The 17,903-nt window shown below is 50.8% G+C and overlaps 1 protein-coding gene across 1 annotated transcript in view; it reads right to left on the bottom strand.

The window, feature by feature from the left end:
• Positions 1-2,727: 2,727 nt before the first annotated feature.
• Positions 2,728-17,903, bottom strand: part of Snd1 (staphylococcal nuclease and tudor domain containing 1) — a 401,120-nt gene continuing 385,944 nt past the window's right edge. The window contains exons 17-24 of the mRNA XM_048451021.3: positions 16,657-16,845; positions 10,707-10,848; positions 7,777-7,900; positions 6,882-6,951; positions 6,007-6,120; positions 4,465-4,668; positions 3,413-3,457; positions 2,728-3,316 (exon numbers count right to left, since the gene is read on the bottom strand). Coding sequence (XP_048306978.1) covers positions 3,251-3,316; positions 3,413-3,457; positions 4,465-4,668; positions 6,007-6,120; positions 6,882-6,951; positions 7,777-7,900; positions 10,707-10,848; positions 16,657-16,845 — 954 coding nt within the window. The 3' untranslated portion in view covers positions 2,728-3,250. The remainder of the gene's footprint in view (positions 3,317-3,412; positions 3,458-4,464; positions 4,669-6,006; positions 6,121-6,881; positions 6,952-7,776; positions 7,901-10,706; positions 10,849-16,656; positions 16,846-17,903) is intronic.

The raw sequence follows: 17,903 nt of genomic DNA, 5'->3' as shown, positions 1-17,903 counted from the left end.
ATCTGCCAGACCAAGTCCCCCCCACCCCACCCCCCGTGGAAGTTTCTCTAGCCACCTGGACCCACGGCTTAGACCCTTAAAACTGCAGGGGTACTGCCCACTGCTGGCTTTATTCTTGTATGGCACAAGTTGCCTCCTTGTCTACCTTATGGGCCCCCTGGAAGATCTCAATGGCCCTGATGTTTGCTGGACCCAATGCTGTGCCAAGAGTTTTTTGGGGTATTAACCTGTCTAGCAGAAGCAAGAAGGGAATGAACAGGGCTAGAGACATGGCTCAGTGGTTAAGAGCACTGACTGCTCTTCCAGAGGACCCGGGTTCAATTCCCACATGGCAGTTCACAACTGTCTGTACCTTCAGTTCCAGTGGATCTGGCACCCTCACACACACATGCAGGCAAACCAATAATGCGCATAAAATTAGAGTTTTTTTTTTTTTTTAAAAAAGGGGAGTGAACAATTGGGGGTGAAACTAGAAAGGCAAAGGGAAGGAGCAGAATCCATGGCTCCAAGTTCAAGGAGCAAGTTCTAGAAGTCCGGGGGCTGAGGCGGCATTCTGGGGGCTCTTCTGGGATCTCTTGCAGGTGCTGATGCTGGACCAGCATGAACTGAGAGAGAACTCACATGCTGACCATCTCCTTCAGTTCTGTACCCTTAACACTCAGCAGCTCAACAGATGTGGCAGAGAGGCACAGCAGGCTACAGACTGCAACAGAGCTTGCCTACCTGGTGACTGCTCTAACCTTTGTCTAAACCAGCCTTGGAAGAGAAAGGAAATAAGAAGTGGGAAGGCTCAGGCATAATTTCAACTGGAAAACTAAGGAAGGCTTATCCTTGGGTGCAGATGTAACCAAGGCAACTGTTAACGACAGGGAGATGATTTCAGACCCTTTTACAAAGACTGGGTTGGCGTTTTGCCCCTCCGCAGAATGCACTCACTGTGAATGCAGAGCACCCCGCCTTGTGGCCTTACTGGGAGCACCGTGGAGGTAAAGAAACGAGTGAGATGGGCGTTCTCTTCTTTACGGATCAAAATGAAGTGAAGCCATGGTAAAAGTACGCTTGCCTACTGGGGGCTGGATGGCTTCTCCAGGAGTGGGGTGACAAGTCATGTCGGTCACCACCATTCCTGATGACTTAGTGGACACCCCGAGGGCTGTGAAGAGTTCAGGGAACGCAGCTCACTCAGCTGTAACGGGTCTGAGTTAAGGAGTTAAGGAGCCCTAAGGGGCTCCAGAGAGAAAAGCAAGCAGAGGGTTCCTGGAGCTGAATTGCCTCCATGTTGCTCCCTACCAATCCTCCTTGCTTCCCTTTTCTAAGATATATTTTCACTGTGTCTTTGAGACAGGGTTTCTCTGTGTAGTGCTGGCTGCCCTTGAACTCGTAGACCAAGCTGTCTTCAAACTCAGATCCTCTTGCCTCTGCCTCCACAGTGCTGGGACTAAGGGAGCGCGCCAACACACTAAGATCACAGATGTATTTACCACTTTTAAGAATTATGTCTGTGTATAGTACGCTCGTGAGAGTGCAGTGCCCTCGGAAGCCAGAGGAGCCAGAACCTCCTGGAGCCGGAGCTTACAGCCGGTTATGAGCTGTCTGACCTGTGTGCTGGAAACTGAACTCAGGTCCTCTGCAAGAGCAGTGCCTACTTTTAACTGCTGAGACATCTCTCCAGCCCTTCCTCCTTGTTTCTTTTTATCATTTTTCCCTCTTATACTGTACAGGCACCCTGAGATCAAGAGGAACACCTTTCTTTGTCTACAGATACGTTCTGGACAGAAGCCCGTGTGAAGCTTGCCCACTGTGTTTGGTGCTGTCTGGTTAAGAGGGCCAGCCTGCTTTCACTGCTGCCTCACACTAAGGCCAAGGCAGCTTTGGAGAACCACCCTGGTCAGAAAGGCAGAAGGGCATACCATCAGATTTCCTCAAAGTATGCGTCTAGGAAGGGCCCCGGGGATGAGATGGGTAGCTAGGCTCTTTCTCTTTGGTCTTGGTCCACCCCTTAGAATTCTCTGCAAGTGATGAACTTTCACTGCCTATGACATGACTGCTCTGGGCCTTTCCTAGTCCACAATTATGGACTACAAGTGGTTCTGCACGGCTCAATCATAAAGATTTGAGATCTCTTATCAGAGTAAAAGCTAGCTCACAACAACAGGCCTCCCTCAGTAGGGACTGGGATCCTTTCTAGAGGTGCCTGTTATTTCAGCCTCTTCTCCAAGGGCTTTTATGGCTATTTTTATTTTTTATTTTTAAGGGTATTTGGGATTGAACCTAGGGCATCATGTATGCTAGGCAAGCAACTGTATCATTAAGCTAGAGGCCAGCCCTTTTTAAGCTTTTTATTTTTGAGACAAGGTCTAAGTTGTTCAGGCTGACCTTGAGTACTCCGGTCTAGGCTGGCCTTAAATTCATGGTCTCCCTGAAGCTAGGATTACAGCCTGGACTACCTGGCCCAGCTTGTTCTTATCCCGTGTAAGCTCACAGCAGGAACTGGGGACTTCTCATTTAGCTTCCTTTGGGGTCTTTGCTGGGCTCAGGCTGTGGATGGACCTGAGGGATGATCTAGCACTGCAGGCCTTGCTATTCTGAAGCTGAAGTCCTGGAGGACAGTCACATGCAGTGAGTCTCAGATGTCTGCTTTTCCGCAAGATGGCCGTGGTATCCACCAGACCTCCTCCTGGCTGGGGCCAAGAATCCGGTCTTCTGGCTTTACCGTGACAGTAAGGGTTGCAGACAGCAGGTACTATTTTATTGGGTCTCAAAGCTTTAAATACAGAACAGGCTGGTGAGAGGGCAGATGCGGACACACTGGAATTTGAGAATGGATGTGTCAGAAGTCACATAATCAACACTTGGACGGAGTCCGGGAAAAAGGGTGGTCTGGGGTAGAGGTGAGTGCCAACTGGTAGCTGCCTCAGGTGCCACGATTATCCCCTTCACTAAGACAAAGTCATTCATGGTTCTTTCCTGATTTGAAGACAATTAAAAAACCCCCACAAACCCTCAAATAAAAATACAAAATCATCTGGTAAAGACTGTGGACGGCAGCGCCACTGTGATGGTCTGCTCCAGCAAGCCTCAGGTTCCCCACCCCAGCTGCAATGCTACCCACCACACAGGAGGCTTCTGTACACTGAAGCAAAGCTAGACCCAATCTATGCTCCCTCAACTAGGTCTGGAGTTGAAAACGGCCTCCTGGCAGAGGGAAAGGGTCTGGCATCCGTGTGCTGGGGGCCAGGCACAGTTCTCCTTAGCGGCTGTAGCCAAACTCATCAGCATCGTCAGCTCGGAAGTCTCCATAGCGCCACAGGTTCAGCTGTGAGAGAGAGGAAGACAGAACATGGTTCTTCAGGGATCTGGGGTCCAATAGAGCCACACCTCAGCACCTCCAGGAGCCCAGGCAAGAACTCACCCTGGCACTCTTGGCTGACTCCTGGGCATTCAGGTATTCTGTGATCTGCGGGACAAGAAGAGGGAAGTGGTCAAGATGGAGGTGTTCTCGAATGAGCAACTAGGAACAACCAAGCATGCTGCTGCAGGTGCACAGATCAGTGGAGCTCAGTACTCAGAGCAAACTGCAGGTACAGTCACACTGCTGTCTGGAACTGCTCAACCTGACACTGGCTAATCCATCTGCCCGGGTCTCATCCCTGCATGTCCACCTGGCTATTTATCGTAGCCCTCAAGTCTCTGATGAAACACCATCTTCCTCCTACCATGTCTGATGACCCCCATTTAACACTATGCAACCCACCCCGATCCTCTGGACTAGACTTCTATTTTCCCCTTTCCTCCACAGTTATCACCTTGCAGTATTTGATTTGATTAATTATGTTCATTTTCCTTGTCTCATGCTGGAGTATAAATTCCACAAAGTAGGAGTAAGGTTTGTCTGTTCTCATTATAGAGTAAACTCATAGAAAGTGTTTATCATCATGATGTTGGCAAAGGAATTTCTGGGTATCAGAGCAGTTATGAGTAGCTTCATGTGAGGACATTAAGAAAGCCAGTGCCTCTGACCCACAAACCCCCCAAACACCACGTGGACCTGTGGGCTGAAGGAGCTTTGTGATGGACTCTTTTGGAACATGGCTATGGGTGGTCCTGGGTAAACAGAGAAAAGAACTGGGAGGGAAACAGGTTTTGACCCACTGCACCACCCTAGGAAAGCTCCCTAGCCTGTCACTGGGGTACACACAGAGGGAAATTTTCTGCTTTAGTTTGCAGTTGCATTCTCAGCCAAACCCACAGCTAATTAATTTGTGCTTTAATTAGATTTTTAAAAACCCCAACAAACCCAAATCCATTATCTTTCCCCCAGCAGGACTGGAGGCTGGTGGATTCCCTGCTCCTGCACTGGCTCTGGGTACAGTCCCCAGTCCCTCATGTGTGACACTGTTGATGGGACAGCGCAGTGCTAAGGGCCTGCTTCCAGGATGGGGCGCCCCTCTCCAAGTCACATACCACTTTCTGGAACTGCTTCTCCTTGCGCACCTCCACCATGACCAGTCCCTCCTTCACCAGGCCCAGCCCCACGTCGCCTTTGGAATCCGCGAATTGCAGAGTAACATGGGGGCAGCTGGCGCTCAGGTGCTCCACATTGAGCAGGCACTGAGTGTTTTGAATGTCCCGCACCACACTGTCCACAGCATCTGTGCGAGCATCCTCCTGGACAGGGATATAGCCACGTTAGTGAGGGGGATGTACGAAGGCCAAACAAGAGCTGCCTGGGTCTCCAGGCCTGTCTGTCCCTGGACCTCCAGAAGGGTCTGTGACTCTCCTCCCTTCAGGTCTCTGTGAGTGACAAGCAGTTTATGGATATGAAGGACCCCTTCCTCTACCCCAACCAACTGCACATAAGTCGTTCTTACCACCAACTTTTGGACCCACCTTATGCCTAGGAGGGAAGTGGCTTTTTCTGCCTGAAATTTGTCCAGAGATTGTTGCTCAGGCCTCTCTAAACTTCTATGGTCTTGCTCCAGCATGCAGAATCTACCACGTCAATGCTGTCTTCACTGTATTAGCATCCCTTTTTGCTTCCCACCTTTCCACCTGCATCCAGTACCCTGTCCTTGGAGGCAGCACCTAGGCATGCTGTTCATGCACCTTTGCTCTGAGTACCAGGCACCTCCTCAAAGAAGCCTCAGTCTACTCACTGGAGCTCCTGGGTTGGGGAGGGGTAAGGGGGCAGATGCTGCTGACTGGTTCTCTCTTCCTGGGAATTGGGGCCACTACAATTCTGAGTACAGACCCTTATCCTCCCTTCTCCCTGCCTCTGGGCTCCTTGCCTCACCTTGCCTGTCCCCCAAGTCTCTTCTTCCCTGACACAGCTTTCACATTACTCTGCACCATCTTAAAGCTCCCACGGTTCTAATGTCTAAATCCACAACTCTAGGTGTGATCTTTCTTCCATACTGGACTCTGTGTAGCACACTGGGGATCCTCCAAGTTCCTCAAATTGTTCCTCCTTTTCCTTGACCAGCAGCAACACATCCCTATGTCAGGAATTCAGTGGCACACTAGCTTCCTCTGCCTTGCCTCACCTCTCTGATATTACCATGTGTTTCTGAGACTTGTCCCCACCCCCCTTACTTCCCAAGTGATCCTGGTGTGGCTGTCCTTATCTCTAGCCTAGATTGTCAGGACCATTTCCAAACCATTCCTTCCAGCCTACCCCCCCCCCGCTTACAAAGCCATCATAAACATATCTGACCATGCCATATTTTGATTAAAAATGCTGTTGCTTCTCTACCTGTTTTAAGATACAGAGAATAATCTCTTGCCAGGACACACAAGGCCACAATATCCAGGCCCTTCTCTCTTGCTGTGGGGATGGAGATTTTATACCAGTGAATGGAACTCACTAGGTCCACCCACTACTTAAGAACAAACCGAACTGCTATCATAAAACACATTTCCACCTTCTCTTCCCAGGCTGAGAGGGGCCTGCAGCAATGGCTGTGTCAGTCTGTCAGTCCCCTGAAAAGAGGACGCGCCTGTACTCACATCTTGGGGCACCTGGATGAAGGCGAAGGCATACTCTGTGGCTTGTGCTGGCAACACACGGGTGCTGAAGGCAGGTGGCAGGGTACCCAAGCGGGTAGATGGTAGGATCTCTCTCTATAGAGGAAGCACCAGGACAATATCATCACATACTCAGTGACGTCACTTGCTTTGGGGATAACCCTCTGTACCGGGCTCCCGGGAACTTATTTTGGGCTTCTCCCACTTGTTTGGCTCAGTTCCATTTTGCTAGTCTCCTAGGCTTTTCTAGTTGGTAAACCAGCTGCTGGTGGGCAGCTATTACTCCATGCCTGCTCACTCTTGGCCTGGTACTGGCTCCCTGCAGTTAAGATAATCATGGAGATACTGGGTTTACCTCATCATCCCCCCTTCCTTTCAGCACCCTTCTCTCTGCCACATGGGCTCCCTGTCTAGTACTCCCTAGGGGAGGGTGCTCACATCAGGAAGGGTCCTCACAGTGTTGCGCTTGTCTCTGGTTCTGGCCCAGGTACCTGGAGCCACTCCATTTTCAGCTTTACTGTGTACTTTCCAAGTACACAGTATGGTCCCAGACCTGGACTTTCTGCTAGCAGATCCTCATAGATTATCTTAGAGGACAGTAGATGGGCACTGCCACACCTCAAGAGTGTCAAATTCCTTAGGATCTATTAGTGTTTGAAGGCCTCTGGCCACATTTACCTGTACTTCCTAGTAGTTCAGGGGGTCTGGCCTGTTTTACGAAGAGCAGAGGTACCCAATGTCTATGTCCCATCAGTATGCAAGACTTTTGAGAGATGAGAAGGACTTGACTAAGGGATCTACCAAAAGCCTGACAGTCTCTGTCTTGCCTGTCTTCCACCCTGGTCCCCAGCACTCACATTGCCGTAGTCAATATAGAAGACATGCACTTTGGCAGGGGACTCCACTTTTTCTACCCGAGCGCGGTACCTGCAATGGCATCAGGGTTAGAGTGTGCAGAATAGTAGTGCCAGGAACCTGATCCCTGGGACATAACACTTCCTGCCCAGGGTCTCTGGGGTCATAGAGGTCAGTTTTCAGGGTACGGAGGCCCAGGCTCAGGGAGCTCTGGACAGCATCTGTAGGAGTCAGAGTGGGGCTGGCAGCAAGGAGGGAGAAGGGAGCATGTGGAGCGGATTACTGTGTCCTTGGGGCACAAAGCAACAAGAGTCATGACTAGATTGGTGCTGCTGCTTAGGCCCAGCACACTAAACAGCAGCCGTAATTAGCCAGCAGATCTGTCTGGGAGGCTGCAGCAGGGAACACAGCCAAGTCACTTCGTCACCCAGGGAAGGCCATGGGCTCTACCCTTGGTAGATCATACATGAGTGACCTTCTTCCGGTCTGGAAGTGCTGCTGCTTCTATCTGAGACAGCAGAGGTGCAGGGTTGGCTGGTAGGTCTGGGCTCACTGTGAACCAACCTCCAAATGACTCCTGACATCATTTTTCCTTGAAGAGTGAGGGCTGGGTTGGAGGGTATCTATCACCAGTCTTACTATCCTGGTGTCCCCAGGAAAGGGGAGTGGGTACTACTTTATCCTACAATCTCTGGAGGCTGGCTAGATGACAGTACCCCTTCTCCCTGACTGCAGGTGGATACTCTGGAGATCTGGTAGAGGCTGTCACCAACGACCCAAGAGAAAGCAGATGCTGTACAAATGCCTGCCACCTAATAGCAGCTTTGCAGGCCTGGGCCCTAGGCTGCTTCTCCATCCTGTTTAATCCCAGTAGCCCTGTTGGTCCATGTAGCTTACCATTCTCCATCTACAAATTTGGCAATGCAGAACTCTCCCCGGCGGGGGGCATAGGAACCCTCGACAGGAGGGTGATTGGAGATGTCATTGCGCATGTTCTCCATCAGCTTTTCCAGCTGGGTGCCTGTAAGAAAAAGGGCAGTGAAACTTGGGGACTCATTCCTGGGTGAACCCAGGGACTGAGTATGGTGTGAGGTTCCAGAGGGCACCAAGCACTGCTTACCTCAGCCAATACAGGGCAGCCCTCCTTGGTGGCTCCCACTCAAGCAGCTTCATGCCAGCCACATTCAAATGTGAACTAATGACTTGCTTATATCTCGGGCTTCGCGCACACACACCTTTCTAATATACAGGCCACAGCGCAGGAGCCCTGGGGAATGTACCTGGGCCTTCTAAACTCTTTTTCCAGTACTGGGGATGGAATTCAGGACCTGTGCATCCTAGAAGTGTACCAATGAGGTACATTCTTGTGGCTAGGTCTTGACTGAGGAAGCAGGTAGGAAAATGGATACTGAGCAAGGGTGAGCAGCTTCAAGAATACGGGCTGTTAGCCTACACCATGTCTTACAGGAGACAGCTGGATTTCATGATTAGCAGGAGTCAATCTGCCCAATGTCTCTTGGAGGCAAAAGGATGGATTCCTTATAACCACAGACAGGAAAGGACCTCAGAACCAGAGCCTTGAAAGATGAGGGGGAATTGAGTAGGGATAGAGGCTCCACCTACTCAAACAGGCACTCTGGTCCTTGTTACCCTGTAAAATTCATGCTGAACAGCACTTCCAATGCTGCCAGGTTGGGGGTCCTCTTTCTACCTCTTCTCAGCAGGGCACAGTGCCCCACTTTCCTGCCCAGTATTCATGGCAGAGGGTCAGCAGCCCTTGCTGCTTACCTATAGCTCCTTGACCAGTTCTGGTACTACCCGAGGTCTCATTTTCCTTCTCTGGCTCCTTCCTGCAGTGCCTTCCCTACCCCACTTTGCCAGCATCAGTCCCCTGTGGCCTGTCCTTTTACAGCCCCGCTGGCCCTGATTCTAGTTCACCCTCACAGCCTCTTTGCTCTCTTCCACTTCGTAGGTGAGGACAGAGCTGGCATTCTTCTTTCCCTTCAGGGCTGAGCTACACTGTAACAGGTGCAGAACACATGTTTATTGTGGTTAAACTTGCCACCATCAGCCTTTTAAGTTCCCTGTCTGTGTTTATGTTTCTGCCATTACACTGTGAGCTCCTTCAGGGCACAGACCATAGCTCACTTGTTTGTTTACTTGCACAGAGGCCTGGTAGGATTCCCAGTGCATGCATGGTGCTTACTAATCCAACCATACTGAAATGATCTCTGCATATGCACACATGTCCTCTTCTTAGGCTAATGTGCACCCACAGTCCTGGCATTCATTCAAGTGAGTGGTGAGGTCTCTGGGCTCCTCCAGAGTGTTCCTTGCTCACAGATACCCAAGCTCCAGGGAAGCAGCCTTCACATTGACAGGAGCTCCTGAACTAGTCTACTTGTAGTTTATTGGATTTCTGGGTTCCAAGGCAACAGAAAGAAACAGGCTCCTGCCTCCAGCCAGCAGCACAGCCTCCTGGAGGTCCTTATCCAGGGTCTGGCTGGTCACCTGCAGCTCATGTTTTTGTCAGATCCTTTGTGAAGATGAGCTTTAGCAGGAAGGGGACAAGGTGAGAGGATGTGCCCTGAGGGGCCCAAACGGTTCAGAGAGGGAGGCTACACATCCTGGGTTTTGTTCAAGTATTTAACAGAGCCAGCAGTATTCTCTCTGGTATTTATTATGATAAGCCAGTGACAATATTCTAGGAATATGGACTTTTTCTAGTCCTTTTTCTTCCGTATTTCTGCCTTGGACACCATTCTCTCCAAGCATCCTGGCTTCCTACAGCGGCCAGAGACAACTGGGGGAGTCAAGCTCTGCCTCTGAACACGACGGGGCCAGGAAAGGTGGTCCTTCCTAGTGGAGCTCTCAGGTGAATCTCGTCCCTGGTCACAGCCAGACCAGGATGAGCAACAGGGAAGTTTTTCTTAGTGAAATGATACTATCACCAAAGCAGCTGACGGGAAATATCATTTAAAGGGGAAGTGGCTGAGACGGGCTGTTGGTAACCTGGAGTAGGTCTGGGAGTAAGATGGAGAGAGTGAGGCAAAAACCTTATCTTGCCATGCTGGGGCTGCCCAGATCTGCACACCCCACTGCCAGGATTTTGCTTCTTGAACCCAAAGGAGGCCCTAAGAGCTTACCCCCAGCCCCAGAGCAGCACAAAGAGGAGGGAGCTTAGGGGAAGTAAGAGAGGTGGATGTGGCTGCTACCCCATGCCCTCTAGAAATCTGAGGTCTCTGTACGGGGACCCTGGCCATCTGAGGCAGACTGAGGATAGGAGAGAGGAGAAGGAATTTCACAAAGACTACCAGGGAATAGCTTCCCCTAGAGCCTGCTTGTTGCCATGGAAACTGACCACCACACTTCTATACTAACCTCTGTAGAAGCCCCCACAGAGAGAGAAGGAGAGAGGGGGGCAGGCTCCTATCCCTCCAGTTTGCCCTAATAAGCAGGGATCCCTGACCACATCAGACAATCTACTCCATAATTCCTGACATACTCGGGCAACACATCCTCATGCCCAGCCCTGCCAGGGGTGTCTGGGAGTAAAAGCATTACCTAAGAGTCTCAGAGAGCCACCCAGATGAATCTGTAATGTCACCTGTCCTCAGAGGACCTGCTTGGCCTGACACATCCCCAGGTCCACTCCAAGGCTCACTTGTGAGTTTCTGAGGTGCTCCTTAGGCCCAGAGAGAAGGAGACAGGAGCAGTAGCAGTTGTACGTTCCTTGGGAGAGAGTCTGGAACTCTTGGGCTCACACCCCGGGGTGGGCTGGACCATGCTGGGATCAGCATTTTAGGCTTCAGCACGCAGTCACTCACCAGTCTCCACGTCTTGCACATAGAAGTGCAGGTCGTCCGTGATCTCAGTCACAAACACGGGCTTGTAGCTGGCGGAGCGCTCCTTTTCTTCCAGCACAGGCAGCACCTCCTCTATAGGCTGCTCCTCGTAGTGGGCCCAGACCTGTGGGAGTGAGGACATCAGCTAGGGGCTTTGGGTAAATGGGGTCATTCTCTAATCCCAACACTCAGGGAGGCAGAGATGGGGGGGGGGATTTCTGTGAGTTCCGGGCCAGCCTGGTCTACAGAGTGAGTTCCAGGTCAGCCAGGGTTACACAGAGAAACCCTGTCTTGGAAAACAAAAGCAAAAACAAAGCTCCAGGATCTCACCCGAGGCTTATTAAATTAGAATCTAAAAAGCTAGGGGGAGAATCAAACCAAAACCAAACCAAGTTTCAGATGACCCCATGCATAGTAGAGCGTGAGGATCCCACCAATGAGCTGCCACGGCTTCGGGCTGCCTGCTCAGTTCCTCTAGTTTCAGATCTCCACCTCCCTTCCCATAGTACTCTGCAAGGTCACTCCAGTGGCTACCCCCCTTCCTCAGGCACTCCAACCTGCAGCTGGGAGAGGGGGACTTGTCTCTGTGCAGAACTATATCTCCTCTGCTCTGAGCCACTCACCTCTAGCAGGTTGCTCTGACCTCAGCTTAGAGGCTCGGCCACCCCTCTCCACCCTTCCCTCTCTTCCTTCCTTTCCCAAGTCCTGTGCCAGAGCTGCAGCAGCTCAGAAGCTGATTCGACGTGACAGCGCGTCAAGTCCAATCCTGCGGCCAGGAGATTAGCCAAGTAGTGAAGCCTGTCAGAGCAGGGGCGGGAGGTGGCTCTCCAGCTGAGCAGCAGGAAGCGGCTGGGGAGTCAGGGGATAGGACCACACGTGGCATCATGAAGACATATAGAGAGGGAAAGGAATGGTGTAAGTGTTAGCCAGAAACCTGCATGCTCACTAGTGCCATGCACCTATTCTCCAACTATCGATTCATTGGAATCTCACCAAACCTTTTGAATGAATATAATACTATTCCAATTTTGTAAATGGGGAAACTGAGGTACATAGGTTTGCAGTCAGAAGTAGGTCCCTGGTGCTGGCCGGGTATCCTGGAGGCAGCAGGCAGCACAGGGCTATGGGAAAAGCTTAGAAGGCAGGGGTTGTTACCCTTTACCTTGTGTTTGACTTTAACAAGTCATCTTCTGGTCTACTTCCTTTTATTAGAACATTAACATACAGTCACCGATATTCTCAGCTAATGAGCAGATTCTTGGGTGGCCCCTGGAAGGAGCTGAAGGGCAGGTACACTGCAATTATGGAACCTCCTTGGGTTATTCCCAAGCTTATGCTTTGGTCTTTCATGTGGCATCAGTGTGTGTTTTTCTATCAAAAGGAGAAGCAAGCAGTGTGAGCTTTCTGAGTTTAGGGGATGCGAATGGGAGTGGTTAAGATCCATCTAGGCCTAAGTTTACTACTACCTGCTACACAGAGAAGTGCTTTCCACGGTAGCACTTGTGGGGCTGTACTTTGTGGTGGGACTCCAGCTGCCAACATTTGTTTCCATCATTACTACCAATGCTCTCATCCCAGCACCTAGAGACTTAGGACATGCACCAGCCCCAGCCCTGGTTGGCCAGGAAAGCAGGCAATGAAATGTTAATGCATAGCTCTGTCTCCGCTAAGGGTTCACAGGCCCATGTACCTGTAGCTAGTCAAATTCCCTAGGAGAAGACTTTGGGGGATCCTCACATGCTTTCAAATAAGGCTTTGGGCTCTTTTGCTAGGCTTCTCTGGCTGCAAGGTATCTACTCAGCCAGTCATTCTTATCGCCTGGGCTCCCAGGCCCTCTAGAGCCGTTGGAGCTCCACAGATCAATAGGACTCACAATGCCTCTAAGACAAGCCTGTCACTCCTACCTTAAACAGGCTGGAGCCACCGCCAGTCACCTGGCTGACCCAGCAGTCTTCCCCTTACTGCCAGCACCCTGCTTCTCACCTTCCATCTCTCAGCACCCCACGCTTCAGCTGTCTGCAGCAGCCCTTTCCTCCCCTCTCCTGCTCGGCCTACTGTTCTCTAGTCTTTCCTAATGGAAAGCTTAGTGAAGAGACAAGATCTCTGTGTTGGCTGACAGTGAGAATTCTGGGTCTGGGAGCCATTCAGAGACCAATCCTACCCCACTCTGCTTCCTGGCTGCTGCTGTTGGGGAGGGTGCTCCTCAGCTGTGTTGACGAATCTGGAGCAGACTGACAGGGTGAGAGCAAAAACTGCTAATGAGTCCTCAAGTGAAAGAGCCTCAGGCGACAGCACTGGGTTCCCTCCCTGGGGAGAAGGGGTGGAGCTTTGTTCATCACAGGCTCAGGTGGGCAGCAAGCTGAGGTTGCCAATAATGCAAACCAATGTCTGACAGATGCCCCTGCCACAGGTTTGGTAGCTCCAGGTCGGCTGGAGGACAAGGGAGGCTGTCTTCTGGGCTGAGAAGACAGTGAAAGCAAGATGCCTACCTACGGAATGGCATCCCTGAGTGGAAGAGGTAGCTAGCTAGCTGCTCCTTAGGAAAGGAAGTGTGATTCTAAGAAAGGACTCAACTCTTTGGATTTGGCTCCTTGGACAGTGAAGCCTCAAAAGTTCCTTGTTTTCCATAGGGGAGAAGGGGGCGGGGCAGCACAGCTACTCCCTGGGACTTGGCAGCCAGTGGTCCTATGTGAGTTGGTAAATGACAAGTCTCTTTTTTGGTGTGATGGAGTCTGTCTGCTGGGATGGGTGTGGTCCTCACCCTTAGAACAGGTCTTACACCTCTTTTGGCTGACAATGCCCTTGTAGAGTGCTATCTCAGGAGGAAAGCCCCCTAGTCTCTTGAGCTCACAACTCTGCTGTGCTCTTGACTGGGAGAATCTTTGTGGATATTCCTCTTCCTGGACCCATGAGAAGGTGTCTCGGAAAATTCAAAGACCTTTTCTAGAAGGATCAGTAACTGTGTACACAGACACTCAAGAGTTAGGGTTTCACTCCCAGGCTCTTGACAGAGGGAGGGTCCAGGAAAAGACCCCTATGACCAAGATGTTTTCCAGGGAAATGTGAGTCTGGTCTCGACAGCAGGGCCCAGACACAAGGAGCCTGGTAGAGTTAGTCTCCCCTGATCTTGAACCATTTCTGGGTGTATTAATGCTCTGATGGCGGTAGGTTTTACAGCCAGGCTGAAGAAGCATCTATTTTCTTCTTTGATCTGTCTTGGGGCAAAGCACTGCTGTGCGGCTTCACAGCTCTGGCTGCAGACCTAGCCTCTTCCCTCCTCTGTGCCTGCTCCAGGCTGTTCTGCACACCAAGTGTCTGATCTTCTCAGGTTCCTTCTACATCTGGGGCTTTTTAGGACCCCCTGTTGCTGCAGCTACCATTAGGGAAGGAGCCTATTATGCTGGGCACAGAAATGGGTCAGAATGGGTCAAGATTGGGGCTGTCCCTTCCTGGTTTCTACACCCCTGGTCCTTTCTCTTCTTTATGTTTCTTCCCAGGGAATCCCAGACCCTCTTCCTGCCAGGAGAGAAAAAAAGTGTACAGGGAATTCACAGGCTAGAGTCTCTCCGATCTAAATCCTATTTAATATCCCTGCTCACTAGGCTCCAAGGGTGTGACTGGCATGAAGCCAGGGTGGCAGAGGCCTTCGAATGCACAGCAGGGAGGCCAAGCTCAATAAAAACTAATCAATGGTTAATCCAGCCACGTTCAAGACTCTGCTGGGATGAAAGAGGTAGAGGAAAAGGGACAGAAGAAGAAAAGAAGAGAGAGATGTGTGTGTGGGTATCTGCCACCTGTGACTCCCTCCTTGTTCCTGCCCAGAACACCCAAGGGCTGAGGAAAGGGAGGGTCTTATGGGGCACAGGGAGGAGTTAAACCCAGCAGGGAGGCAGCTGAGTTCTCCAGCCAGACTGAGCTTCTGATCCTAGTCTGTATAGAACAGTCTTAAAGAGGCAGCCCCTAGACTTCAGCATCTTCGTGTTCCTCCAGAGAGACACAGTCACTAATGCACGCATGCACAGCCACATTGTCCAAATGGTTCTCCACGCACCTGCTCACACAGTCTCTCAGCATTCCCTTTCCTGGTTTAGCCTGTATGTATAAACATTTGCACATTGTAAAAGAAACATAATCCTTTACTCCTCAGTAATATAAGCAGTTCTCAGGAGGTCACAAGTGGGAAATGTTGGGGCTTTTATAGGGTCACCAGAGATACCCAGGTTCCTTGGCTTCCAAACCCCTCCATCAGCTGCTAACTCTGAGATTCACTAACAGGTTCTGCAGACAAAGCTCCTCCCTAGAAGCAGCCCCAGTAGGAGGTGGAAAGCCAGGCTGGTTCCTCAAGATCCTAAGTGGACTGGGATTTGCAGGGGAGGGGCCCACGGGGAAGATGGCCCAGGATAGAGAATTGTGTGCTGCATTTTAATTGGATTGGAATGAAAATGTGCAGCTCATGTAAGTAATTAATCACTAGTAATTACTCCTTAGCATCATCAAGTGGCACCAACAGAATGACAACTTGGGTTTTTTCAGACAAATCTACTGTGCAGTAAATAAGGTTGCCTCGTGCTGTACCGGGCAAGGAATCTAGCCAGCGCCCTCAGGCCAGATACCACTCCCTGACCTTACCTAAGTCCGTCTTTGGGCCTCTACTGTGAGTGGACAGACCTGAGGATTATGCCCTAGGCATAGATACTGCCTTTAGTTTACAGCCTTGGCCCTCATTGCTGCCAGTCTGGCTCTCTATGCATCTATTCTGGGACAGTTGAACCTTGTAACAGGAGATCCACTGTGCATTTAGTGCCTGCCTCAGACAGATGACACAGGGGTGGCAGTCTTAAACTCAGCTGTCATAAAGAGTGTCGTCCTCCTTCCCTATGCAAATCAAGGCTGTCTGCTTCCCCACCACTCTCAGGAGATGGGGTTTCAAGTGGGCAGGAACTGCAGCAAGGAAAAAGGGAACTTCTGATGTCCTGAAGCTCCTCGAGACCGCAGACAGTCTCTTGTGCCTAGCCTGGGTTTCTGGGCCACTTCCCTATGGAGGCTGACCACCTGTGCTCTTCTGCCATCTAAGTGGGCAACACCCAACCCAATTCCCAAAGGATGACTAAGGACAGAGATTCCTAGGTCCAGTAATGAAAGAGGAAGGAGGTTCTGAGCTAAGAGGTAGCTGCTTTGGCCTGAGGAAGGATACAGTATGTTAGGGGCACAAAGCCCCCAAACTCCTATTGGCAGGTGTCTTGGCTTTGGGAAGTGGATTTCAAGCCAGATGGCTGCCCTATGGGGAAGGAAACATTTATTCTTGGAACAATTTATGGTTTAGCATAGTTGTCCCATGAAACCCTCTTCAAGCACAGAGGGGCCCTGACAGATTGGTGGCTGACTGATTTATTCCATTATTGGAATATTGTCAATGGAGACAGGCTAGTATGGGAGGGGGTCAGCCCAGCTCCCACTCCTAAGCCACAGAGTTCCTTAATAGTCAATTTGCTTCCAAAAGCTGCTTTGGACCCACCCTGTCTCTTCAGTGTCTGCAGAGAGATCGGCTGTAAATCTGCTGTTCTAAGGGCTTCCATGTATCTCACTGGGCTGCTTCCCTGCAGGGCAGTAAGAAGGGAATTCAGAGGTGGGGTGCCCAGACCCTTGGTGGGCTCTGAGAGAAGGACAGTTGACCCCAGGCTCTTCACCAGTATGTCCTGGTCATTTCTTCTTCTATTGCTCCAGGGTCATCTATAGTATCCTGCTGTAGGTCTGGGACACTACTGGGAATCTTACAGACTGTCAGTCTCTGCCCACTGCAGGTCCTTAGAAGGCTATGGCCTTATCCTTGGCTTTGTGGTGTGTAGAAAGGAGAAGGTAAGAAAAAGCACATGCCACATGTGGAAAGGAGGAGGTAAGAAAAAGCACATTAGCACACTCCTGTACTTGGTACCTTCTCTTTCCTCTGCTTGGCGGCCTCCTCAGCAGACAGGAGCGGCTTGTAGTAGGCGCTGCGCTCGGCAGTGAAGTGGACCTTGGAAAGCGCTTGTTCCACCAGCAAGACGGAGAGGTTCGCCCCATCTATGTGGAGCCAGCCGATGAAGTTGCCAGCCTTATCCATGCTCTCGACCTCCACCTCCACCTGGGGACAAAAGACAGCTGTGTGTCAGCTTGTGGGTACAGTTCTGCACAGGTGCAGGTGTGAAGGTTGAGAGTGATACCAAGGCTCTCGAGCCTCAGTAACTCCTACATTCATTCTACGCAGTAGAAGCAGCTAGAACCAGAGAATTCTGGAGAGAATGTATTGTTGACACGGGTGCAACGATGTTAAGTCCCATGGGAAGTAGTAAAGCCTTCCCCACACGAGTATCAGGGATGACAGCACCTTCCTTGAGTGGGGGCATGAATGCTGACAGTGTGCAGCAAATCTCCACGTAGCTTTTCCACCCATCAGGTTTATAGCCTGAAGACGGCTCCTACTGAGTTAGCTAAACCTATCTCCTTGTTCAGCTGTATGATATGCCTGTATTATATTAACCCAGCATCCCTATTCAACTGTAAATAACTGTACACACTGTGCTTCGGTGTCTCCATCAGGGAGCTCAGGCCACCGGATCCCAGCTTTTCTGTGTTGTGTGTTTTGTCTTTTCTTCATGTCCTCGCTACCCCCACTTAGGTCAATCCTGGCAGCTGTGTAGAGCATAGCATTCTAGATTCATCATTCCACTTTCTTTTCCCCCTTCCTTTTGGTTTGGAGCTCCTGGGGTGCAGCTGACTCACCTTGGTTAAAGGAGGCCCTTGGCTTAGTTGTGCATGTGTGTAGGAGTGAGGGGAGAAACAGACTGAATATGGTGCACCCCACCCTTCCTCCCAGTTCTTGTGGGCAAGAAAGGCAGGCTCAGGAGCAAGTCAATCCCTGGGGAAAGGGAGACTAAATTCTTCCAGGAAGAACTGAAAGGATTAATGTTTAATGGAGGTAATTAAAGAGGCTTCCATAAAGCAAGTGGGGGAGGGGGAGAAAGAGGACAGGTAAGGCAGAGGCTGTGGGTAGAGCTGCATAAGCACACAGGGCAGTTTGGGGGAGGAGGGCAACTCCAGAGGTCATCCTTCATAAGGGCAAGTGGATAGGTTACCACGAGCCCAGATAGGCAGCAGAGTTTGAGGGTCTTAGGCCCTTTTCATGAATGGCTCTATCCACAG

The sequence above is a fragment of the Myodes glareolus genome, chromosome 25 (assembly GCF_982192425.1).
Source record: "Myodes glareolus chromosome 25, mMyoGla1.1, whole genome shotgun sequence".
Lineage (NCBI taxonomy): Eukaryota > Metazoa > Chordata > Mammalia > Rodentia > Cricetidae > Myodes > Myodes glareolus.
Note: the sequence above shows the minus strand (reverse complement) of the source record. Positions and strands in the feature narration are given on the sequence as shown.